Consider the following 25,912-nt stretch of genomic DNA (forward strand, 5'->3'; position numbering starts at 1 on the left):
TGGCTGAACAAATCCAAATAAATCTCCCAGTGTGTGGAGGAGAGGTAATTAGGTTTATTTATTGATTTATCTGTTTATTTATTTAAATGGAGGGACTGAGGATTGAACCCCGAACCTTGTGCATGCTAAGCACGCACTCTACCACTGAGCTAGACTGTCCCCCTGCCCCCAGGTGATTCTGATGAATGAGTTCAAGTTTGAGAACCGTTGGCTCAGAGTCTACAGGTCCATCCCACATACCTGTCCGATTAGGCCGCAAACTTGTCAAAGATTCTGGGCCACTTCTACCCACAAACTTCTCCTTTGGGCTACTTCAGCCCTTCACTTATAGAAATGAAGTACAATGATTACAATGGGTCGTGGTTAATAATGCCACGTTGCACAGTTCCATGGCCATCATGGGAATAGTGGCCCCTGGAGGCGGACAGTGCAATGCCCTGAGAGCGTTTACTGTGGACTTCAGTATCCTTTATTGTCCCCTTGTTGCATATGAGGAAACTGAGGTTCAGAGAGGGGATGTGACTGGCCCCAAGTCACACAGCAAGTAAACCCAGGGCCTAACTACCATCCCCTCCTGTTTCCCACTCAGCAGAGAGGACGGCAGCTGTTTCTCAGTCCGTCTCCTCAACTCACACTGGGATTTCCTCCAGGGCAGAAACCCTGTCATCACTTCCTCAGGAAAGCCTGTCCTGACCTCCTCAGAGGAGGCCAGGCCTTATTCTACCCCACCGAAGGTCCCTGCATTTTCCCTTAAAAGCAGGATCACAATTTGTAAGCACATATGGATGTAATTATTTCATGTCTGTCTCCCTGACTAGTGTGAAAGCCCCAGGGCGGCAGGAAGTGAGGCAGACCCAAGCCGTAGCCCGCCTCCTTTCCTTAGAGAACCCGACTATTGGGGAAAGCTGTGTACCCAGCGACATTACTCCCTGGTCTCCCTTTCAATGAAAAGTACCAGCTTCTGAGATGAGCCGGGAAGAGGCTGGGGACCTAATGAGGGCTCCATATTGGAGGCAGGGATGCTCAGCCAGTTCTGGGCGTGCAGCTGTTACTCGGGCAATGCGTCTGTCATCTAACCAGGCCTGAGAAGCAGAGACCCCCACGGTGGCCTTTCTCTTGGAAATATTTTTATTGGTTCTGAGATAACAGGTCTGAGGCGAGCCAGGATGGGCACAGAGCTAAGGAGGGCGGCAGAGGCTTTGCCCCGGGTCGGACATGCTGTGTGGGGCCTGCTGGCGGGCTCCCGGGCCCACCCAGCCAGCAGCGGCCGGGTCCATGGCACTGGGCGCCTGGCCTGACCTCTGCCGGCTTGGCGCGGCGGCCTCCTGGACGGCCGGCGCCCCCCCTTTCCAGTTGCAGGAGTCGTGAGTCTTTCACAGTGCGGAGGGGTGGGGGTCCGGGGTGGGCACCTCCCCGGGGTGCAGGCAGGCCCCATCCGCCTGTCCGTCCTGGGCCCCTGGCGGCTACGGCGGGCTGAGGTGGGCTCCGCTCCTCTTCTCCCCGCCGCTGGAGCTTGGCGGTCCTGGAGGGGCCCTGGTGGCCTCAGCGGGACATCATCCGGACAAACTCTGGGAGGGCACAGCGCGGGGTGGGGAGAAAGCAGCAGTCAGGGCCCAAACCTCTCTCAGATCAGTGGCCTCTCTCTACTGTCACTGTCCCTACCAGTGCTGGTCCCCCACATCCACTCAACCTCTTCAATCCATCCCACACAGCAGCTGGCAGGAGTGTTCTAACCTGCATATCTGACCCTTCTTAAACCTCTCATGGTCCCCACTGGATAACGTGCGACCGCAGAGCCCTCCCTGTTCCAGCCCCCGCTGACATCTCCAGCCTCACCTCTCACCGCTCAGCCCCAGCCTCTAAGCTGCGACCACACAAATCTCCTTGTCAGCATCTCGGCTGGCACGCCTTCCCTCCCTCTCACCCCTCAGCTTTCCTGCAACCTGTCCCCTCTCCCTTCTTTTTTCTTTTAACTAGACTTTAGTTTTTAGAGCAGTTTTAGATTCACGGCAAAACTGAGCAGGAAGTACAGATATCCCATATACCCCCTGCCTCCTCCACCATCGACACCCCCACCAGAGCAGGATGTTCGTTACAACCAAGGAACCTACGTTGACATGGCATCATCGCTCCAGGTTCACGGTGACATTCAGGCTGACTCTTGGTGCTGTACATTCTATGGGCTTTGACAAATGTGTAACGACACGTGTCCACTATCATAGTATCACACAGGAGAGTTTTACTGCCCTCAAAATCCTCTGTGTTCTGCCTGTCCATCCTTCCCTCCCCCTAACCACTGACCACCACTGATCTCTTCACTGTCTCCACAGTTTTGCCCTTCCCAGAATGTCATAAGTTGGAGTCACACAGTTTGTAGCCTTTTCAGATTAGCTTCTTTTACTTACTAACATGCATTTAAGTTTCCCTATGTCTTTTCATGGCTAGTTAGCTTGTTTCTTTTCAGTGCCGAATAATATTCCACTGTCTGGATGTACCAGTTTATTTACCCATTCACATGCAGAAGGGCATTTTGGTTGCTTTCAAGTTTTGTCAATTATAAGTAAAGCTGCTATAGACATCTGCTTGCAGGTTTTTGTATGGACATAGGTTTTCAGTTCCTTTGGGTAAATACCCCTTCCTTTTTCACCTGGTGGCTCCTACTCATCTCTTAGGACCCTACTTACTTGTAGCCTCCTCCAGGAAGCCTTCCCTAATCCCCCTCCAGCTTGGCAAAGGTGCCCCCACTGTACCCAACTGCCGCTATACTTCCCCCCAAACAGCATGGACTGTACTATTGGCTTCTGTTTTCCTTGCTGGTCTTGAGCTCCTCAAGGCAGGGATCAGGTCTCGGCACACCATGGGCATACAGTACATGCTGGTAGAGTGAATGGGGGTGCTGGGCTTCCAGGGAAGGGCTGTCATCTGTGGGGGTCCCTACCTGGACACGGGGTGGCCCAAAATGTTCAGATCTGGTGGAGCAGAGCCTTCTCTCAGCCCAGCCACACTCCCCTCAACCTTGAAGACCAGCTACTCCCCAGAAAAGTCCTCCCAGTCTTTGTGTTCTGGGCACATCCATGGTCTAGCACACATTTATCTTGCTCTTCTGCTCAGAATGCAACTTCCTGGAGTGCAGAGACAATGTTTTGCTGTGTTTTTTGCCCTGTATCCCATGGGCCTCGAACAGTGTCATGCACGGTGTAATGTACGTAGTGGCTGAAATTCCAGGCTTGGGTTTATGAGGCCAGCTCTGCCTCTTACTAGTTAGGAAGTGATATTACTTCTCTGAACCTCAGTTTCCTCATCTGCAACACGAGGTAGTAATGGTACAATCCCTAGAGTCATCATGAAAATTAAATGAGTTACATTAGGAGTGTGAGATTAACACATAGATAACCAACAAGGGCCAGCTGTACAGCACAGGGAACTATATTCAATAGCTTGTAGTAACCTACAAAGAATCTGATAAATAATAGATTTATATATAATATATATATATAGCTGAATCACTTTGCTGTACACCGGAAACATGGTAAATTAACTATACTTCAATAAAAAAAAATTAAATGAGACAATACATGTAAAGCTACTCAGTAGAGTGACTGGTAGATAATAAGTGTGCTGTAACAGATGATCACTAGTATGATTACTATTATTTTTAAAACACAGAGCATTCACTATCTGTCAGGTACTGAGTTCTGTGGGAATTACAGAGAGAAAGAAAATGGGGTTCCTCTTCTCCCAAAGTTCAGAGTCAAGCAGAGCTATAACTAGTATTTAGGGGCCAGTGTGAAGAATAAGAGGGAGCCTGAGGTGCTGTGAAGGCCCAGAAAGGAGGAAAGTCAACGTGGGGAATCAAGCAAGCGGTGCTGGAGGAAGTGGTCCCACTGCTGGGTCTTGAAGGATGAACAGAATTTAGCCCAAGTGAAGAACAGAATAAAAGGCATCCTGACACAAAGACTAGTATATTCAAATGAGAGCTTTGCAGGTTCATGGACCACAAGTATTGTGAGATGGTTTTAAGGTGGAGTGTGAGTGAAGGAATGGTAGGAACTGTGACCAGACAGGTGAGCTGTGGGCAGATCTCAGGGGGCCTGAGTGTCAGGTTGAGGAATGTGGCATTCAGAAAATACCCACATGGATGGATGCCAGAGTAGGTGGACAGATAGATGGATAGAGATGGCTGGGGCAGATGGACACAGGGATAGATGGATGGGTGGATAAATGGGTAGATGGATACAGATGGGGAAATCACTATACAGACTGATGGACAGATCAATGGACGTATAGGTAGAAATATAGGCAGATGGGTAGAGATTTATAAATGTATGAATAAATGTCAAGAGGCACAGATGCTTGGATAGATGGGGAGAAGTACATGGGTAGATGGATGCATGGATGAATGTGTAGAAGAATGAATAGATGCGTGGATGGATAGATAAGGGCATATATAAGTGGTTCTATGGTTAATTGTTTAGAGATGGATGAGTGGATAAATGGGCACCTGGACAGATAAAGAGATGGATGGATGAACAGATAGAAAGATAGATGGAAGGATGAGCTCAGGGATGGAAGGGGGATTAGAGAGGTGGCAGGATGGAAGGGCAGGGAGGTGGAAAGTTGAAGTGGACTGACGGTTGCATGATGGATACACACATGGAGTGCTCTATGGATGCCCACTCCTGCCTTGGTTTCTCTTCCACTCTCAAGACCCACCTACCTTCAAAGTCCACTCGTCCATCCCCATTGAGGTCCACATCTCGGATAATTTCCTCTATGTCTCGATGTCCCACCTGGTGACCCAGGAGTTTCCTCATGGCCTCCCGTAACTCACTGGTGCTTATCTCTCCATCACCATTGGTGTCAAACTAGAGAGGGCAGGATGGAGGGAGAGGCAGCTACAATACGGAGACTTTCAGAAGCAGATCCCAAGGTTGAGACCCTTCTCCAGCATCACTGTGCCTTTCCCAGACCCTTCCCAGAGCCCTTCTCTACCCAAGCTGCTTCTCCTGGTCTAGGATCCAGAGCTCAAGTTTCCTTTCAAGTAGTCATCTGGGGACTGGAATTCTAACACACTACCCACCCTCTGCCTGTCCACTGCCCACCACTCACCTCTCGGAAAGCATCTCGCAGCTCCTTTACTCCAATCATATCTGCCGTCTCCGCCAGGAGTTTAGGTCCCATTAACTCCACGAAGTCATCAAAATCCACATGGCCACCCACTGGGGACAGAGGAAAGGGCTGGGTCATCCATCTAACCATTGTCCGTCTCTGACCAGGCAACCAAGAGAACTGCCAAGCCCTCCTTGACCTGCCCCACACCAGGTCCAGGGGATAAGCAAAGGCTAAATGAGGACAGAGAGGTGACCATGGAAGGGGTGTTGTCACAGAGTGGCCCATGGGAGTGGCCAGGGCTTGACTAAGGGGCCAAGTCAGGAAGTGGATCGGGGTAGTGGATGGGAGAAAGAGACATGAGGTCACAGAGACAGGCAAAAAATTTCAGAGAAGGAGAGACAGAGACACGGGTGCAGAAAAGCAGAGAGAGAAGTCACGGACACACGGGCCGCAGGCCTTACCCTCGCTGTGCACATGGAGCTCACCTTCCAGCAGGCTCTCTCAGTAGTTAGAAGTACTGGAGAGCTGCCCCTGGGGGCCTGCTCACAACACTATCAGCCAGTGACTGATGGCAGCTTCGGGGATAAGTACCCAGTTGGAGAGGGGAGGGCTGGGGGGACAACTCTGGGGCGAGCCTGCTACACGAACTCCCTGCGCTCCCAGCGGAACTAGCTGCCGTCACCCACAGTGGCAGTTGCTTGAGCGCCTCCTTCCCTGGCTCCTCATCTTGGCTCCCTCACTTCCCTATTCCCTACCAACACTGTCCTTCCCTACGGAGTAAACCCTGTGCACACAAACCCTTGTCTCCTGCTCTGCTTCTGGGAGAAGCCACACAAAGACAGAGAAACATAATAATGATAGCCTCCCTCTGTTCAGCTCTTACTGCCTGCCAGGTTTTGGGCTGTTTTAAACAGGTCCCCTAAAGAGAGACAGACTCACAGATGTAGAGAACAAACTAGTGGTTCCCAGGGGGGAGAGGGGGAGAGGGAGAGGCAAGATGAAGAGGTACAATTTTATATTTTATATTACATATAAAATAAACAAACTACAAGGATATATTGTACAGCACAGGGAATATAGCCAGTATTTTACAATAACATTAAACAGAGTATAATCTATAAAAACTTTGAATCACTCTGTTGTACACCTGAAACTAATATAATATTGTAAATCAGCTATACTTCAATTAAAAAAAAGAAAGAAATTTCCAGAACAGGTAAATCTGTATAGACAGAAAGTAGATTAGTGGTTGCTGAGGGCTGTGGAGGGACTTCGGGGCGATGGCAAAGTGGTACAGGGTTTCCTTGGGAGGCAGTGAAAATATTTTACAATAGATGGCAGTGATGGTTGCACAACAGTATACTAAAAGCCACTGAAGCGTATGCTTTAAATGAGTAAATTGAGGGGGAGGGTATAGCTCAGTGGTGGAGCCTAGCACGCACGGGGTCATGGGCTCGATCCCCAGTACATCCGTTAAATAAAAAATAACAATCATAATAAATAAATAAATATACAAATAAACCGCATTTACTCCCCCAAAACCCACAAAAATAAAATAAACGAATAAATTGAATGGTATATGAATTATAGCTCAATAAAGCTGTTGCCAAAAAATAAATAAATAAATAAACAAGAAAAATAAATAAATAAATATAGCCCCTGATTGACTCGCAGTGCTCTGCTCCCTGTATTGCACCCCTCATTTTACAGGTGAGGAAACTAAGGCACAGAGAGGGTCAGTGGTTTGCCCTGGGTCATGGAGCTGGGAAGAGGTGGGCCCAGAACTTGGGCCCGGGCAGAGGGGAGCAGGGGTGAGGACGGGGGCGGAAGGAGGCGCCCAGTGGAGGGACTCACGGTTCATGTTGATCTGCTGGGACAGCTCAATAAGCTCCATCTCGGTGGGCATGTAGCCCATGGTGCGCATGCAGTTGCCCAGGTCCCGGCAGTTGATGTAGCCGTCCTTGTCCTTGTCAAATTCTCTGAAGGCCTCCCGGAGCTCTGGGGAGGAGAATGAAGGTGGACGTGGCGGGGTGGGGTGCTCAGAGCCTCTGGGGCAGAGGCAGCCCGAGGGCCCACTGACTGGCGCATTCCTCCAATGCCTGGCCCCGCGGAGGATGCCCGGCTCCGTACCAGGTGTCTCTGCCTCTCTTCTCACGCATCTCCCTTCCCTCACTTTCCTGGATGGCCCCTAAGGGGCTGGCCTTACCTTCAATCTCCTCCGGCCGCAGTGATCTGTCCTGAAACAGAAGAACATACCCTATTAGCAGCTGCGAGGGGCCCGGCAGTCATACCATGCCCAGCCGTGGGCCGTCCGAGTGGCAGCGGGCCCTGGGGGGATGTGATGGGGCAGCAGCAGAGGCGTGCCTGGACCACGTCCTGGAAGGGAAAAGATGCAGCCCCACATCTCCTGCAGACACAGGAGATGCCCAGGGGCCCAGGACCCCCATCCAGCCTGGGCACAGAACCCCTGCGCCCCCGGCTCCTTATTCCAGACACAAGAATGTGTCAGGGAACAGAGCTGGTCTGGAGGCAAAAGCCTGTAAATAAAACAAGGTTAGCAGGAGGTCACGACAGAAAGAGGAGGGCACCCCCTCCCCACGACGAAACCAAGAAGAGCAGAGGAGAAGCGGCCTGCAAAGCAATGGGAGAAGTGAGGGGCAGTGGGGAGAGAAAGCGGGGACCAGATGGGCACTGAGAGGGAGGAAGAGGAGGAGGAGGAGCTGAGGGTGTGGAGGCAGGATGAGGGCTGTGCCCTGCTTCCTGGGCACCGCCCCACCTTCTCCCATTGGACCCCCATCCCAAACCTCGCCCTGTCACAAGACACAGCATAGGACCCTGGGGGCAGCCAGTGCTTCTGGCGGTGGTGGCCACTAGGGTCCAAAGTACAAGTCTCCAGCCTCATGCAGGGCCCAGGTCTCCTTGGGGAGTCAAGGCAGCCCTGGGGCGAGGCATCCAAACAGATGGCAGAGACATCTCCAAAGAGCAGGCCCGGAGGAAGCAGGGGGCAGGCTCCGGCTGGTGAGGTGCCAGTCGCCCCAGGTCTGCCCAGGAGGGAGACAGACTGACATGAAATGGATGCGGTGCCCAGCTGGACATGCTTTGCAGGCTCCGAACTGGTCCACGGGGCTCATCCTCCCCATATGTCACAGCTGCCTGCCTTTGGGCGGGTAGAACATGGGGCAGGGTGTGCCTGCCCTGAGGAAGAGCACTCCAGGTGTGGGCACACCGACTGCAAAACACAGACAACAGGAGTGTGCCACAGTGAGTGTGGGGCATCTCAGCTGTGCACATGGGCCACTCTAGCCAACAGGGTCAGGGCGGGAGGAGAGGCTGCTGCTCACTCACCCGCTCCAAAGTGGCCCCCCGGGGCAAGGGCCCCCAGCACTGGGAAATCTGAGAATCTTCTAGAAAGGGGCGGCTGAGCAACATCTTTTGGGACAAACATCTGCACAAGAAGGACCCAGCACTCAGAAGTGGCCATACATGGCAGGACTGTGCCGAGAGCGTACGTGAGCTTGGAACGAGCAGGCTGCAGGCTGCCAGGTCCTGCCGGTGACGCTTCTAGCTGCGGGTAGGATTCACCTGAAGGTGTGTGTCTCTGTGGGATGATTGTAATGACTTCCACTTAAAAAGCCTGTCACGATGCCCAGGGCAGGGGTGGTCACTGCCTTTAACACCTACCTCTTCCTAAGTCTGTCACCCACTAGCTGTTCCTAGCAACCCGGAATCCTGGGTAACCAAAAAGGAGGTTTTACCCAATGCCCCGTACCCCCAGTAAGTTAAAGTGTCAGCGTGTATATGCGTGTACACGCACGTGCAGAGAAAGCTCGCTGGGACAAGGGACAAGTCCTTTCCCACCCCTCAGGCCTCACTTCTCCAGGACCCAGCTCTGCAGCCCCCTCTATACTTCTTGTAAACCTGGAGCCAGGGAGCAGAAAACCTGGGTACCCCTTGGCAGTGTGCCTGTGGCCAGAGCTGGTCTGGCTGGTCCCTGAATCATACAGTCCCCAGTGCGGAGCAGGGGGTGGTGTGTGGTGGAGCCGAGGATGCCCACCAATGTGGCAGAGAAACCATGAGGACCAATCCAGGGGGTCAGGTGGGAATGGAGCCCACCACACTCCTCGCTCCCTAACTTATGCTGCTGGGGAGAAGAACTTGGCCTCTTGACTTCCTAGCTATAAGGCCTTGGGCAGATCCGTTCAGCTGTGTGAGTCATACTCTCCTCATCTGTAAAATGGGTTAATACCAGTACCCACCCTACATTGCCTTTGTGAGGCGAGAATTGTAAAGCGTTCAGCGGGTGGTATTCAATAAACAGAACCTACCAGTGTTTGAATCTGTAAGATCATCATTAACCCCCTCCTCTCCATGACAGTTCAGATACTTCTAGGAGGCCATCCAGTGCATTGGCCACTGGTGACTATTTAAATCTGAACTGGAATCAAAGAAAATTAATAACTCACTTCCTCAGTTGCGCTAGCCACATGTCAAGGGCTCAGAGCCACACAGGGCAGTGAAGATTGTAGAATGTTTCCATCATCATAGAAAGTTCTGCTGGATGGTACCACGTATTCAGTACTGTGGTTCAGAGCACAGGAGGCCCTTGAGTCAGACTCCCCAAGTCTGAATCCTACCTCCGTTGCCTACCAGCCATTACCTTGAGCATGTTACCCCTCCAACTCAGTTTTTTCATCTGTAAAATGGAGGTGATAATTGTACCTACCTCTTGGAGTTGCTCTGAGGCAATGCACCAATGCCCTTACCACAGTGCCTGGCACATAATAATTGAATAAAAAAAAAAAACCCGAACAATATTAGCTGCTATTATTTCTGGCTGGTGGATACAGACTCCCCAGTGCTTTGCAGCCACGAGCAGGAAAGTTTGGAGGTCAGATTCATAAGCTGAGGGTTTGAGGTGTGTCTGTTGGGGGATGCGCATTGCTGTGCACAGAGCACCCTCTTCTTCCCAGCACCTCCTCATGCCCTGTGAAGCCAAGTCGAGCACAGCTCCATCGGGCCCAACTTACGTACAGGCTGCCTGTTCTCCGCGAAGCCCTTACGCAGGAAAATGCAGGCCGGGCCCAGCAGGTTGTGCATGACGGCACAGTTCTGGGCCAGCATCAGGAGTGGTCCGGGGAGCTCACCGCTGGCTGCCAGCCCCTCCTCGCTCATCTGTACCACCGTGTAGCTGGTCTCCTCCTGGCGCATCTTCAGCCAGCACCCAGCAAATACAAAAGAGGCAGAGCATCACCTCTCTGCCCAGCTGGGTCCTCCTGCCCCCAGAAGGGGCCCTTCTCAAGAGAAGACCTCTGAGAGGCAAACAGCTGGGTGCAGAGAGCCCTCAGGATGTATGGGGGCAGGCATCAAACTGGTCCAGCAGATAGAGTCGCCGATCCTTGACCAAAACGATGCTCCAAGGAGAACTGGGTGTGATACCCACTGTGTGGCACACGTGCGGGCACACACACACACACACACACACGTGCACAGAACCACACGCTCGTGTGCATGCAGAAGCTCAGAGAGAGAAACAGGCAGAGGGAGGCTCCTGTGCATTCAGGGAATAATGTCCTTTCCCAGGATGCTCCCAACAGCCCCGTACAATTCCTGGGGCTAAGCCCCCCACTGACTTTTGACCCTACTTCCTCTGGAACCCACTGGAAGGCAGTGAGGACTGTCAGAGCTGGCCCCAGAGAGCAGGATCAGCTAGTCTGCTGGACCAGAGGTTGCAGACGCAGGTGCCATAGCGAATGGAAATGAAGCAGGCAGGTGTGAGAGGTGGGGCCTGGGGCAAAATGGATGCTGTGTGTCCCTTCTGAAGGGACAGCATTACATAACTCCAGCCTGGTGTTGCCAGACCTTCTGATTTAAAGCACCGAGTGGCTAAACAAAGCGCATCTGTGGGTCAGATTCCACCCAGTTTGTGGCCTCAAGCCTGGACGCTCTCTACCACCAGCAAGCCTCCTCCTAGCCCCTCCTGCCCTCCCTGGCTCCCTGCCTGGCCCAGCCCGCAGGACCTCCAGAGGCTGAGGCAGGGGCCCTCTCTGCTTACCGAATATAGCTGTGCTCCCAGGCCCCGGTCAACCCATCCTCCTCCCTGATGGTTCCCACGCAGCTATAAAAAGTCAGCACTGCCCACAGACTGTCCCCTTAGGACCACAGCAGCGCCCAGACATAACATTCTATTCCCCCCAGCCCCCTCAACCAGGATGCCCAGTGTCCCCCCGGAATCCAGGTCTGGGCAGTCTGCCTTCAGCCCTGAGCTTGGATGCCTCCCCCCTACATGGGGATTTGAAGCCAAACCTTCCAAGGAAAGAGAGAGCAGTGGAAACTCAGAGCTCTGGGGTCCTGCACACCCTGCCCATCCATCCGGCTGCACCCTCGGCTGCCAGGTTCCTCCAGCTCAAAGAAGGCCACGTCCAGCAGAAGATCCTAAGATCTAAAGGGTAGGCTGCCCTCCCAGGCGGAGAAGCAGAGCCACTTCCCCATCTCACCTTGTCTTCTCATGCTCCTTCTCCCCAAAGCCCCACACTGGGGGCTACAGTCTTGACTCCCTTCCAACTTCCTAAGCTTCTTCCAGAGAAGAAGGAACAATATACTGGTTCCTCAAAGGGTAAGCAGCAACTCAGACCCGAGGTGCAGGACCTCAGTCCAAGGCCCAAGTTCAGAGTGCCATAAGGGTCACTCCAGGTCATCTTAGAACTTGAGGGTGTCAGATATGACCAGGAGTCCACTCTGGTTTAATGGCCAGCAGAGGTTCAGCGCCTCAGCCACACTCATGCAGGCTTCAGGGACCAGGCTAGAGCAAGGGCAGGACCACAGAGACTTTCCCGACTGGGAGGGTGGCTCAGAGGAAGCCCAGGAATTGACAGTGGCTTAACCCCAGGAAGTAATCCCAGGAGATGTGTGTAGAGAATCAGCCTTTTCTTCGTTTCTGGCTGACTCTCACTCCCTTGGCTCAGATAAGCGCACCCAGCAGGAGGAGGCAGCAGGCGGCACAGAACTCCGGGAGGAGCTTTAGTATAACTGGCTTTGGACTCAGTCTTGGGGACAAATTCTGGCTCTGCTGCTTGCTTGCTTGCTGTGTGACCTTTGGCAGGCCACTTCACCTCTCTGTGCTCTGGCTTCCTGCTCTGTACTATGGGGATAATCAAGGCTCGTCACAGGATTCTGTGAGAGGTAAATGAGCTATTTCATTGTGCCTAGAGCATGGTAAGAGCAGACTACGTGGAGTTGCCATGGTGATGACAATGACGATGAAAACGATGATGACAATGATGATGATGCAACTTAAGAGATACTGGGTGCCAGAAGGCATTTACTTCTGGCTGCAGAGGAAGTGGGAGAATATTTGCCAATCAGGAAAGAAGTGAGAAGGGTAGAGAAAAATTTTCTCCCACAAAGGATGAACCAGTGACGACTGGGGAATTTCCACTGCATCTCTTGATCATAACCCTGCCTGGCACCAAGTTGCCCCGGGAGGTTGCTGTTCTTCCCTGGCCAGTGATGGTACCTGACAGCCGGTCCTGCCCTGCTCAGATCCTGTAAGAGTTTGCCTCTCTCTGTCTGTGACCAAATCCCGGCTACCACTTAGGAAGCCAAGTGGGCAACAGCCCACAGCTGACAGTGTTTCCTGGCGCTGAGGGGACATCTCTCGAGTGTGGCAGGGCAACAGGAGGGGCCGGCACGCCTCATGACCTAACAGCTTTCTAACAACACAAGCTGGCCAGGAGTGTGTGCCCTCTCAGTGAAAGGATTCCAGGAGAAGTTGAGTGAGGAAGTATCTGGTGAGGCGGGAGAGGGCATTGCCGCAGGGAGTGGGAATTTGGACTAAGATGACCTGTAAGGTCAGATTCGGGACTCTATGAACACCATCTCCGAGAATACCTTCTCTGCAGGAAAAAGAGAGAGGCAGCCTCTTTTAGAGACAAAAATAAAAACAAAATACCAGCCCTGGATTCACACAGACTAGGTTTACATCCCAGCCTTGCTTCCAGGGGACTGTGGGATCTCAGGAAAGCTCTTATCTCTGAGTCTAGCTCCTTTCTCGATAAAATAGCCAAGAGAACTACTTGGCAGAAAAGAGCAGAAGAGATAACCAATATGGAAGATATTGTAGCTATTCAGGAAAAAAGCAATTATTACTATGAAAAAAACCCCATGAAATTGAATGCAACAAATTTTATGATCTTGTGCTGTGGTCTCTAGACTCAAAACCTCTCCTGTTTCCCTTTTTTCCTCCATCCCCCTTCTCAGAAAACCCAGAGTGGAAAAATGATGATTATGATGATAATACTAACTAGCACTTACTGAGTACTGTATTCCAGGCAGTGTCCACAGCAGTTTAGCCCTTTAGATCACCTTAGGTGGTAGATGTTAGGACTTCCACTTGATGGACTAGGGAACTGAGACCCAGAGAGGTCAAGTAATTTAGCCAAGGTCATATGGCTAGAAAGAGGAGGCCTGAGGAGTCTGACTCTTAGGGGCTCTCCTGTGTAAGGGAAGACGGGTGGGATGGGACAGAAGAACAGTTCTTGTTCTTAAGTACACCTCTTTAATTAAGCTCTGGACAGAACCCAGGAGAAGCGGTCCTCTGGACTAATTCAGATCCATCTCTGCTTCTCTGCAACAGTGTGGAGGCCACTTCTGATGCAAAAGACTCTCCTTTAAGATGACAGATGATGGTGGGGGGGGGTGTGCACAGACGAAACAGTCAGCCCTCGGAAGGATCCAAGGAACAGTGAAGATTAAGAGGAATTTGATGTGAGCAGCTTAGCTAAGTGAGGAAGACGATGAGCAGAAAAGCCCAAAATGTCCTAAATCAAGAGGCTGTCAAACTAACCGAGGAGGTAGGATGGGGTTGGGGACAGAGGTGCCATCAGCTAATCTGAGACCTTGGGTAAGTCACTTAACCTGAGTGGTAATCAAGTTCTTTGTCTGGAAAATGAAAGAATGGGAGGAAAACATCCCTACCATTTCTTCTTCCTTTAAATAACATCTATGAGTTTCTTCTCTGACTACAGAGGGCTGGAAATACAGGCAGAGCCCTCCTCAAGAAAGACCCTCAGATGTAAGCCCAGGCTTGCAGGAAAGACGCTTTGGAGGTGATTATTTGCTTTCCGAAAGGAATTCTTGCAAAAGGATATCATCCTGGTGTATAAGCAATACGTCTACTACAGAGAGCAACTTACATCTGCCTTTGCTCTGTATCCTATTTCTCAGTGGAAACAACCCTGGGTCTGGTCCTAGCTGCAATTCTCCGACCTGACTCAAGAATTATCAAGGGTAGAAGGGGACACCCGCCTTGGTTCCTTTCAGTAGCAATAGGATCTATTTCAAAACCCACAACTCTGAAGGCTTACAGACCACTAGAGAGGATCAGAGACCCTCAAAGGAGATGAATCAGCCCCCGTCCCACTGCTGGGATGGAACCGCAGCAGCAGCACGGTCAAAACCCTCTTCTGATCCCACTAGCTCCAAGCTGAGGTCTGTCCAGTCACATCCTAAGGATCCGGGCTTTTCACTTTACAGCCCAGGAGCTAGCGGTTTCTTTCCTAAATCTCATGCAAATTCCCAAACGCAGCTCCCCATGCAACTCTAAGTCCCAACTTCAGCTCAGAGCCTGGGACATAGAAAACTGTTAGGGGAGGGAATCTGGAGGTAGGAACAGGGAAGCGGCTCTAGACAGAACCCACGGGAAGGGTAGCAAGCTTCAGATGCCCACTGTCTCCACGCCCAGCCTCTGGGGCAGATGGCAAGATGCCCAACCGCCCCCCTCACCCCATCTTGGGAACTCCAAAAAACATACCTTCCTTGAGAGATTTCTCAGTGGAGACTTGACACAGTTGCCCATCCTAAGCTGAGACAGCCCCTCTCAGGATCCCCGGGTCCATGAAGGAGGCTCCTGGGGTCTAAGAGACCTTAGTCCCAGTCACCGCCAACCCCAGCCTCCCTCTGCCTGCGCCGCTCTTCCTCCAAGACCGATCTGAGCCCTCTCTCTTGCGCGCGTGCTCTCTTACTCGTCTGCCTGCTCCTGCTCCCTGATTTTTTTTTTTTTTTTTGGTGGATTGTGTGTGTGTTTGTGTGTGGAGGTTTAACTTTCTGGACACTTTCTTAAGGAGATGAAGGCAGGAGGGGAGAGTGCAGGCACAGAGAAAATCGCCTGGAGAGCGGATGGCAGAGGGCAGCCAAGCTGGAGAAGACAGCCGGATCATCTACATCAGATTAGAGCTGAGTCCGCTCCCCGGTTCACTCCCCTTCCCTCGGCCCCTCCTCTCCCGCTGTCAAATCTGCAGGGAGATTGCCTCGGGGAGGGGAGCCCAGAATGGCAGCTGCGGCTGGGAAATAGGCCAGCAGACCCAGAAGGGGAAGCAGGCTACTTTGGGCCCCCAAAGCCAGGGTGCATCTCAGTTTCCAGCCTTCTGTGTGCATTCATAGACACACATGCGCGCGCGCACACACGCACACACACACACACGCATATGCAAGTACCCAGGAACAAACACGCATCTTAATTGCCCCCCGGTAATTGCAGCTGGATTGAGAGCCGGCAGCTCCAGTTGAGGCTCTGGGAGATCTTGTGACGACTCTCCATCACACTCCATTTTTCACACTTGCCTCGTCATTGAAATGGGATGAGGCTCCAGGGCTGGACGCACAGCTGAGCCAACGGCAGCTCCTTCTGCTCCTTCACAGTGTGCTGTCTCTCCCACCCAAGGGAAATTGAGAGCCAGCCCTGAGCGGGTCCTGATGGAGGCAGTGCTGGCACAGCAGGCGGGAGCAAGCCAGGGTTATGAACCTTCTAATCCTCTGTCTGATCCTGAGCAAGGATCTGTCCCCAGCTTCCTCGGGGTGCAGAGCAGAGAGGCCACCCTTTGCAAACCGGTCTTCAAGGTCTCACGGGTAGAACTTTTTAGGTAACTGACAATTCCTGGTCTCTCCAGGCTCCAGCTTTGATGGGAATTCATCGAAAGCCTCACTTGTCACCTTCGAGACCTACAGCCCGAGCCAGGGGAGCCAGAAGAGGAAGTGTCCCCGTTTCCCTGCACCCAGCTTCTCCCAGTAGGGGGCACCAGGGTTAGGCTGGGAGGCTGAACTCTTCTCAGGATGCAAAAACCTTTACAGGCACCGTTTGTAAGTTTCAGTTCAGAGAGGCTCCTCTCAGAGGGACTTTCAGTCCAGTTTCTGGGGACTAGTCAGAACCCCCCCGAGGGAAGATGGGTGGGGGCGCTGCCCAGGTGCCACAGGCCCGCTCCCAAAGGGCTGGGGAAGGAAGTCCCTGGATAGCTCTTGTGACGGGACTGCTGACGACAATGGAATAGTTTAATCAGGGGAGTCATTCAACAGTCAAACCTCCGGAGGGAGATAAGGAGAGGGAGGGGCACCCCCTGAGGACAGGAGGAGGGGGCTGGGGGAGGGTTGCTGACAACTCCAGGGCAGGAAAAGAGGGGAAGACGCTGTTGAAGGCTGGCATGGGAGGAGCTAATAGGTAACCAAAATGCTTTCTTCAAAGACCTGTTCCTCGGAACCAGAGACCAGAGCGGCAAGGCAGGGTCAGGGGAAGAGCAATGGACTCAGATGAATGGGAAGGCTCTGGAAGCCTGGAGTTGAGTCCTGGCTCTGCCAGCTTCTGAGTTCTGTTTCCACACTTGGTTATAAGGTGTCCGTAGGAAAAGTGCGTGGCACATAACAGGTACTTGGTAAGTAATTATTAAAATGGAAGAAAGAAGTTTCACTTGTTCCACATGCTTGGCTCCGGGGACATTGTGGGAACAAGATAAACACGGTCCTTGCTTTCAGGGAGCTTATATTCTAACAGGAGGGCAGGAGATATTAAAGAGCTAACAACGTACTTAATTATATTTCAGGGAAATGCTATGAAGGACAAAAACACAAAAACTCTGAAAATATGAGACAGAGGGATCTGACTTGGTCTGAGGGGATCAGGAAAGACTTGTAGATGAAATCTAGAACATTGATCATCTGCAAACTCTTTTGAAAAGCTAGAACCCACCATGGACCCCAGAGGGGAGATGAGTTAGGCTCCAGGTACAAACCCAGTGCATATTAACTAAATGGGTGAATACACGAAAAGGCAGCACGGTGTAAAGCAGAGGTCCTCAGTGCTGGCTGCAGACCAGAATCCGCGGGGATGCTGACGGAGTAGGTGTAGGTGAGCCCTGGGTATTGGTGTTGTTTAATAGTGCAGGTAATTCTAACCTGCAGCCAGTGTTGGGAAGCACTGATATAGAGGTAAAGAGCTTAAGCGCAGAATTTGACAGACTTGGGTTCAAATCTTGTCCTGCTGCCTACCAACTACGTGACCTCGAGGACTTGTTCAGCTTTCTGAGCCTCAGTTTCTTTATTTATAAAATGTGTACTCGAATAACCCTTCCCTCATGGGACTCTTGTGAGGGGTTAATGAGATAATGCACTCTAAAGGCCTGGTACAGTGCCGAGCACCCAGAAGATGCTCCTTCCTCTGCCTGGCCTTGGTCTTAAAGGCCCTGGCAGGAGCCTCCTTTCACACAGCAGGGCACACCCACTGGGTCAGCCCTGGTGACTCCCGCCCCCTGCAGGCCAGCTCAGAGCACAGCACCCGTTTGTCGACCTTGGATTTGCCTCTGTTCTTGGAAACCGGAGACAGCAAAACCAGGCCCCTATGGAGAAGTCATGCACTTTGAAGAAACCCCACCCTTATTTAGGGAGAGGGTGCTGACACTAGCTGGAGGCTTAAGGGCAGCAGGGGATTTGGGATTCAAACCCAGAGCTTGCTTACGCTATTTTGGGTTGGTCAGATAACGGTGGTGGTAGTTCTGAGGGACCAGAGTAAATACTGACCTTGAGCAGGCAGATGGCCCGACCTTCAGCAGGAATTTTATGAAGGGTTGAATGGTAGGGGCTTCCCTAAGGAGCAAAGCACATCGCATGGCCCTACCTCCCCAACCCTATGCACTGCGGTAGCAGCCCCCAGGCCTCCAGAAGCCACACTTAGAGTTCTGGAATGGGATAATAGGATCAGAGGGATGAGAAGGATAAACCCGTTGCTGATGATTCCTGATTAGGGGGGAGGCTGGCTTTGGGCCCTGACCAGTCCTCTCGCCAGCATTTGAACTTGGATGGTGGCCCAGTGTTAAGGCATTCTGGGAAAGCTGGGTCGTAACCTGAGAGGTGCTTTGTGGATGCTTCTGACAAATAGGAAACACACATATGTGGCTTTCCACCAGCCGACATGGCGTGACCCTGGCAGGTTGGTTGGAGAGAGACACACCACATCACAGTCCTGCCATTTACTTCCTCCATGACCTTTGAACAAGCCACTTCCCCTCTCCTGAGCCTGTTTCCTCATCTCTAAAATAGGAGAGCATAATGCTAACTTTCACAGGTTGCTATGAAGATAAGGTAATGAGATGACACTTGGTCCATCGCTTACTGGGCTCTGGACAGAGGTCTCAAGTACCAGTGTCGCTTCCACTAAACCTACAAACTGATACGAAGTCACTCCTATCACCTGTGACTGATGTTAACCACAAACTGACCTTCTCTTCCCCTTCCCCAGGCCCCAGAGAAAAGCCACAGGGGCTCCCAGCCCTCTCAGAGAGCAGTAGGGAGCGCCTTGGCTGGCAGGATGAGTAACATATCCAAGCCCTCATTCTAGCTGCTAGGAGGAAAACCATTGTGGTCTCCCTCTCTCATCTAAACTACAGGAACTAAGAAACTCTGAAGTCCAAAGACTGGACATAACCAGTCATTCAGTTTTTCATGTATTACATACCTTGAATTCCCTTATGTGCAAAGCAGTTTGGGAACTGGGCTAGCCTACTCAAATCAGAACAGATGTCTCTATAGCTAGAGAAAGGGAAAGGATGGGGTGGAGCTATGGGTTTTATTCACATTTGCCTCCTCTCCAAGAGGTGTTTCTTCCCAAACTTGGGATAAGGAATGGGAAGACTGTTCTTAAAAGGGTCTTCCAAGAGTTGCCCCCAAGTCATGCCTATTCTGATTTAATTTCTGATACCACATCTTCTCTCTAGGCAGCTGAGTGGCTTGACCTTAGCTGGCCACAAAGAGGGTACTAGGGGAGGTCCTGTGTCATTTAGCATCGTCCTTTAGTGGCCTTCCTCACTTGGCTCAGAAATAGCTTTCAAAGCATCTTACATAGGCCCTCATTCTGACAATTAATCTATTAATAATAATAATAATAACATTAATGAAGGCTGAACCTTTTTATAGCACTTACTCGGAGCCAGGCCATTTGACATCCTTAATCCTGTATAACCCTCATAATAGCTCTGCAAGGTATATTTTGTCAATCTCATTTCTGGATGAAGAAACCCGACCAGAGAGAGGAAATAGCAGACCTGAGGTGACAGCAATAGGAAGTGACATTGCTGGGACTGGAACCTGCAGCTTCATTCTCTTCCAAGCCACCATTCCCTGCTGTAGCCTCGAAACCACACCATCTCCCTGCAGGCAGTAAGGTTGCTCTGTGAGGTCACTGGAAGAATCCTAACTCCTGTCTCCCTCACGCAGGAGTATCTCTTGGTACCCTCAATGTCACTTCAGCCTCTGGCCCTCCCTGACTCTATTATGAATGGAAAGAAGTCCTGACACAGCCCTTGGTGGTTAACGAACAATAACAACAACAGTAATAATAACTAACATCCATGGACCCTTGCTCTGGGCCACTCACAGGGCTAGTTTCTATACATATCTCTATATCCCATTGAATTTCCCCCAACCCACTGAAATACTATGATTCTATTTTGCAGATAAAGAAACACAGGCTTACTGAGATTAAATGATTTACCGAAGGTTAAAAAAAAAAAAAAAAAAGGAACTTGGGAGACAAGAAAAATACACTTCCCCAGGGCTATATTTTGCCCTAAGCAGATCCTATCTGGAGGTTTCTATATTCAGAACCTCATTTCCCTTCTCTTGGTCTTAACCCTGTCTCTAAGGACAGAAATCTCCATGCAAAGAGAAGGAATGGAAAGATTAATTCTCAGAGGAGCCTGGAGACTCTGACACAGAAGTCCCAGGCCGGGTTTGGCTGTCGTTACTGTGGTTGGAGCAGATGCCTTCGAGCTGTCAGCGGGAAGCCCAAACCGCGCGCACCAAGCTTTACAGAGAAAGTGTGCTGCTCCAGAGGCAAGAGCGTCCAGAGGGAGTAAATATTTGATGGGACCTTCTAGGTCTTCCTGAATCAGGTGACCCTGGTGACATTTCAGAACATGAGGCTGGAGAACAGCCTTTATTTCATGACTGAGAAGGTAGAAGGAGGAAGCACATGAGCTGAAATGCCCTGAACTCACCAAGGGCCCAGGCAGGCAAATTCTGCAAGACTAGAGAGAACGGGCTCTTTTTCCAGCAACCAAGTCAGATCACCAGCCAACTCAATAACGAGAAAGTGTGTGATTGTACCCTTCCAAATGGCTAGACCGAAGGCTCCAAAGTAGCCAGAACCCTGGCTACCCTGTTCACTTTCATCTCTGTAGTGCCCAGCAAATGCCCGGGCAAAGTAGGCAACCAAAAAATATTTGCTAAGCAGACGAATAGCTGTCACCAACTCAACAACACAGTATCCCTTGTGCAACCCAAACCCACTGACTTCACAGACCACTCCTGCCCTGACACCCGACACCCCCTCACTAATACAGAAGCCACTGCAGTGAAGTCCCTCAGCACATCACCGCACTAACTCTCACAGCTCTGCATCCAAATCTCGACTCTGGAGAACTGTTTCCAGTGAACTCGGCTAACGAGGGCTCCCCGCAGGAACAAAGCCACACCGCTGCCCCATCACACCACCACAGCTGCCCCGTGCAACCCGAGTCTACGTGCAGCTGCCTTCATGTCAGACCTCCACAGGCATCAGCTGCTGCGGCGTAGTATTTTGAAAAAGAACGTGCAGATCTGAAGCAAAACACACACGGCCTCCTTGGAGTTCTGATCCAGCATGGCAAGCCAGGAGCCTGAAACGGCTTCTTTACGCTACATCCTAGCACAGAAACACACAGGCCCCCCCTCTTTTCCCACACATCACGCAAACACTCTGATCAGACCTCTGCATTACATCCCTCCTCAGCTGCCGCAGAACCGTCTCCATGCTGTGCCAAAGAGCTTGACTTAATTATGGACTCAGAACTAGAGGAAATCCTAGCTTTGCTCAGAAGTTCACAGGTTCCTTTCTGCTGAGCCTCTCTCCCCAGCAGCACATCCCCAAACTGTAGACCTGGATTACACACCATGGGGCTATTTTTAAAGGGCAGCTACTCAGCTGCCTGCGGCTCTTGAGAGAAAGGAAACAAAACGAGCCACTAGCGAACCCTTAGTGAACTTTCTGACCCTAGAATGTACACCAACTCAGGCTAGGGGGTCTCTGGGTGTTATTGCACGTCCTACAACTCAACAGCTGCCCACTGCCATCCTAACATCATCCCTGGAGTGACAAGCTCCTTCAAACATCCCGAAGTTCCAGGTTGAACCACAGCTCCACATAGCCCTCCAGGTCTGTCCAGACATTACTTCTCTTTTCTCATATTTTTAGCTCGCCTAACTTTCCCCAGGTCTTTAGGACCAACACAGGAAATGGCTAGGGTTCCTCATCCCCAGGTAAGGCCGTGTACCCCGAGGTCTCCACTCTTGACCCCTAGACTCCAAACCCATTGCTCTCTTGGGATCGCTCACTGGCCGTCTTGGCCGGAGGCCAGAGGAGTGCGTTTGGCGCCACCTGCTCGGAGCACCCCTCCTTGACCCTTGCGAATCTTCTGGCGGTTTGTGGAGGTCGCTCCCTTCCAGGGCTGGCCCATACTGGCCCATGGAGGGAGGCTAGGAGGTGGTGCCCGCCCAGAAGAGGCCCGGAGCGTGGACAGCGCACAGGGTGCTGAATCAGGCACGGGGGAGGAGGAGCGCGGGCCGGGGCGCCGGGCTGCCGAAGGACCAGAGGAGCACGACCCCGGGGGCCGCGGGCAGCGGGAGGAGGGCTGTGGGCGCGCAGCCGCGGCAGGGTCCCGAGCGCCTCTCCGGGAGCGGGCGGGAGGCGCGGCCCTTACCTGGCCGAAGGCGGAGCTGAGCATGGGGCGCAGCTGGTGGAGGAACGGGTCTGCCTCGGACGCGGCGGCTGGAGCCGAGTCCCCGCGACCCGGGGCTCGCAGCGAGCCCCGGAGGCCGAGCGCCGGGGACAGCCCCCGTTCCTCCCCATCCCGCCCGCGGGCCGGCGGCAGCGGCGACGGCGGCGAAGGTCGGGACGCCGCGGCCGGCGGCGCCTCCCGGGGCCTGCAGTGCGCCTGGGGGAGCCCGCGCCGGCTCCCCCGCGCGCCCTCCTCTCGCGGCGCCGGCCGGCACAGGGGCCTTCGCGAACTGGGGTCCCCGGACGGCGGCGGCGTGCCCGGACAGGGGCCGGGCAGCCGGCGGCTGGGCAGCACTGGCTCCCGGGCAGGGCCGTGGCGGGGAGCCCGGCTGCCCCCGCTCGCCGCCGCCGCCTTCAGCAGCGACGTCTTGGACTCGCTTTTGGCGATGTGCGAGCTCATCGCGGCGGGGCCCGCGCTCGCATGGCCCGGCGGGGGCGGCGCGGTGCGGCGCGGCGCGGGGCCCCCGGCGGGCAGAGAGCGGGGCGCCCGGCGGGAGCCGAGCCCGAGGACGCGCTGGAGGCGGGCGCCGTCCCCCGGCCGCTTAAATGCGGCCCCGTCGCCGCCGCCCATGTGACAGCGCAGCTTCTACGCCCGGAGCCCCGAGCTCCCCGGCGGCTGGCGGTGCGGATCTGGGGGGGCCGCCGGCTGTCCCCGAAGAGCCCACCCCCGGCTCCCGGGCTGCCCAGGTACCGCGGCGCCCCGCCTCTTGCCCCGCCCCGCGCTCAAGGAGCCCCGCTTCCGGGCGGCCCCTGGCGGCCGAGGGGGCGCTGCGGCGCGGAGACGCGAGTGCAAGTAAAGGGGCTTGGCGAAGGGCCCCAAAGATGCCCAGACCTCGGTGGCGCCAGCAGTGCCCCCTTAACACGCCCGGAGGCTCCCAATGACCCGGAACAGCCGGTACCTCCAGAAAGGCTGGCGGGGTGCACTGCCCAGGGGGTACAACTTTGGAAATGAGGACGAGAGAGAGGTGCAGTAAACTCAGACCCGAAGAGAATGAAGGCACGCTACGTATGCCACCGTCATTACAAACGCCGGAGCCGAAACGGCGTGGCAGGACACTGCAGGAAGGAAAGGCTCCACTCTGTGGCGCCTTCATCCACTCCCAGTACCCTGGAGTGAGACCAGGATGACCCTAGTAAAGCAGCCACAGAATTTTCTGTTCTCATAACAGAAGAGAAGCCAGGTGGCATCGGCATAACCTGGATATTGCAGGGTCTGGCGATGCTCAAGTCTCAGGTAGGACCCATTAGCTGCCCCTCCACCTTTCGTCCCCCCTCTCACCCTCATGCCCATCTAAGATGTTAGAGAAATGCCTGCTCTTGGTAGGCAGCCAGAGAGCCACACAGACCTGGTTTGAATCTCAAATCCCAGCTCTGCCACTTATTATCTGGGTAACTTGGGCAAGTGTCATCAGCCTCTCTGAACCTTGTTTTCCTGTTATGTAAAATGCAGATTATAATCATAACTAACTTCTTGGTAACATCCAAGGACACCGTCACATAAGAGGCCTAGCCCAGTGGTGGCAATAGGGCACTTGTGCCGTTTAGCCATTTCCCTTCCCTCTGCATCTCATAAGGCCCCACCCACCACTCTCGAGTTAACAGGATACTTGAGATTGGAAGAGGGTGGGGTGTGACCCTCCCAGGCTCTCCCTGTCCTGGTTTCTGGCCCAGATGCCATCTATGCATGAGAATAGGACAAGTCTGGTCACTGCTTAGCTTCCATAGAAGGACAGATGGACAGATTGCCAGTATGCTACACGTCCGTCATGCCAAGGGTTCATCCTTCTCTGCATTGTCTGCATATGCAGGCATATAATTCCATATGCAAGGAATTAAGAAAAACAGGATGGGTGGGGAAAATAACTGCCCAGAGGCCAAAGAGAACCAGGTAGGTTCCTCTTGTTCTCCAGCAAATTGGTCCCCAGCTCACCTCATCTAAAGGACTGAATGGCCTTATTAAAGCCATTCGGGTTCCTAAAGCACAAATACTGAGGCAGCCTGGGGTGCAGCAGCCCTGAAACCTCATTGCCATGTCCACTCGGAGAGGAAGATGTAAAGGGTCCACTCTCTCGGGGTCTGAGGTCCACTAGCGTCTCACCTGTTCCAAACCTCAGCATAATCAGTGTTAGGCAGGATTAACAACAAACGTACATTCTGGATAAATCACAGGAGATAAAGTACCTTATCAAATCCCTCTGGAGCCGATGATGGGATGACGTGGGCTGAATGGTATTCTAAAGCCCTGCTGTGCCACTCTTGGTCAGCTTTCTGCACGTCCCTAAATATTCTTGGGCAAGACCTCTGTCAGCGACTCATTTCTGAAAAAGTGAAGAACTTGGTTATATCACTTATGCTGTCAGAGTCCACAAAACAAATCAAAATTATGTTCATGGAAGGAAAAAAAAGATGATGTTCATGGAAAAAATAGATGAAACACTTGCATTCAGATCCTGGATAATCCTGGATGTACGCCAAGATTCCATTTCATTTGTAAAATTCATTAATTTGGTCATTTACTTTACAAATACTTCCAGAACCAGGCACTGAGTTAGATACCAGGAGTACAAAGATTTATTTATTCGTTCAACAAACACTTGAGTGCCTGTCGTTTGCCAGGCGGTCTGTTAGGTACCAGGGACATGGTGGTGAACAAAACAAAGAATGTATCCCCAGCAACAAATGAACAGCTATAGATGCACAGATAACTAATGGTGACCAAATGCTTGCGTTCCGTGCTGTGAAGGGATATAAAGCAGGTAGGAGAGGAGGGCTTAATCTGAGACAGTGATGAGGGAGGGCCTTTCTGAGTGGGGGACGTGTGAGCAGAGATCACAATGAAGTAGGAAGCAAGCCATGCATGTATCCGGGGGATGCGCTTTTCTGGCAGAGGGGAGACAGTTGGAAAGTCTGGAGGAGGGGACAGCTTGGCACCTTCATGGAGAAGCACAGAGACAAGTGGGGCTGGGTGAGCAAGGGGGCGAGGGGGAGAGATAAAACGGGGAGGAAGGCGGGGGGGGGGGGCAGAGAGTCCAGGGCTTCGGGTTTTTTCTAGGTGTCAAGGGAAGCCTCTAGCAAGTTTGTGGTAGAGGAGAAGCATATGGTTGTTTACATCACTCAGAGAGACTGGCGGCTTTGCAGCAAGTCCGCCGTGGCAACATGGAGCGGGTTAGGCGCAGGTGCTGTCACAGGAGCAGGTGAGCGAGGATGGTGGCTTGGACTAGCCTGACAGTGGGGGAGGCGGGAAGCAGCGGTCAGGTTTGGGAGATGTGTAAAGAATCATGGTAAGATTCAGTTCCTGCTCTCAAGGAATTTGTAAAAAATACAAAAATAAAAAAGAGAGGATAAAACCCGCTGTAACATAATGAGAAAGACGCAGTAAGGGAATGAGAAGCTAGGTTATATGGGAGCACGGAGGCAGAGCCATTAGGGCAGCTGGGGAAGGCATTAGAGAAAGTGACTTTTAAGTTCTATTTTAAAGAAGTGAAAGTCCACCAGGTGAATAAGGCAGGTAAAGGGAAGGTCATTCCAGGCGGGGGGACAGCTTCGGTGAAGGCTTAGAGTTCTGCACCTGCATAGGGTGTCTGGGAACTGTCTAGTGGATTAGGGGGCAGGGGATAAGGGCGGCAAGACAGGCCTGGGAAGGTGGTCGGAACCAATCTGTAAAGGCGC

The 25,912-nt window shown here is 52.6% G+C and overlaps 1 protein-coding gene across 6 annotated transcripts; it reads right to left on the bottom strand.

The window, feature by feature from the left end:
- Window positions 1–1,116: 1,116 nt before the first annotated feature.
- On the bottom strand, window positions 1,117–22,907 carry CABP1 (calcium binding protein 1). Of its 6 annotated transcripts, none has more exons than XR_004316539.1 (7): window positions 22,167–22,907; window positions 7,319–7,349; window positions 6,967–7,110; window positions 5,110–5,219; window positions 4,718–4,865; window positions 2,112–3,332; window positions 1,117–1,568 (listed from the first exon to the last, which is right to left on the bottom strand). XR_004316539.1 is itself a non-coding variant. In XM_006178103.3 (7 exons), exons 1-7 carry the CDS (start codon window positions 14,963–14,965, stop codon window positions 1,543–1,545), a joined length of 681 nt encoding a protein of 226 aa, XP_006178165.1. In that variant the 5' UTR covers window positions 14,966–17,145; the 3' UTR covers window positions 1,117–1,542. The 6 variants fall into 6 exon arrangements, 5 of the variants coding, with proteins under 5 accessions (XP_006178165.1, XP_032327303.1, XP_032327304.1 ...); XM_006178103.3 differs by lacking the exons at window positions 2,112–3,332; window positions 22,167–22,907 and adding exons at window positions 10,144–10,320; window positions 14,921–17,145; XM_032471412.1 differs by having other exon boundaries at window positions 1,117–3,332.
- Between the last annotated feature and the right edge of the window lie 3,005 nt (window positions 22,908–25,912).

This window comes from Camelus ferus, chromosome 32 (genome assembly GCF_009834535.1).
Source record: "Camelus ferus isolate YT-003-E chromosome 32, BCGSAC_Cfer_1.0, whole genome shotgun sequence".
Classification (NCBI taxonomy): Eukaryota; Metazoa; Chordata; class Mammalia; order Artiodactyla; family Camelidae; genus Camelus; species Camelus ferus.

Coding starts and splice junctions, on each gene's coding strand:
- CABP1 (XM_032471411.1), bottom strand. CDS start 22,814: ATGGGCGGCGGCGACGGGGCCGCATTTAAGCGGCCGGGGGACGGCGCC. Junction 7,350..22,166: donor TCAGCTCCGCCTTCGGCCAG/GTAAGGGCCGCG, acceptor CTTCTGTTTCAG/GACAGATCACTGCGGCCGGA. Junction 5,220..6,966: donor CCAGCAGATCAACATGAACC/GTGAGTCCCTCC, acceptor CTCTGTCCCCAG/TGGGTGGCCATGTGGATTTT.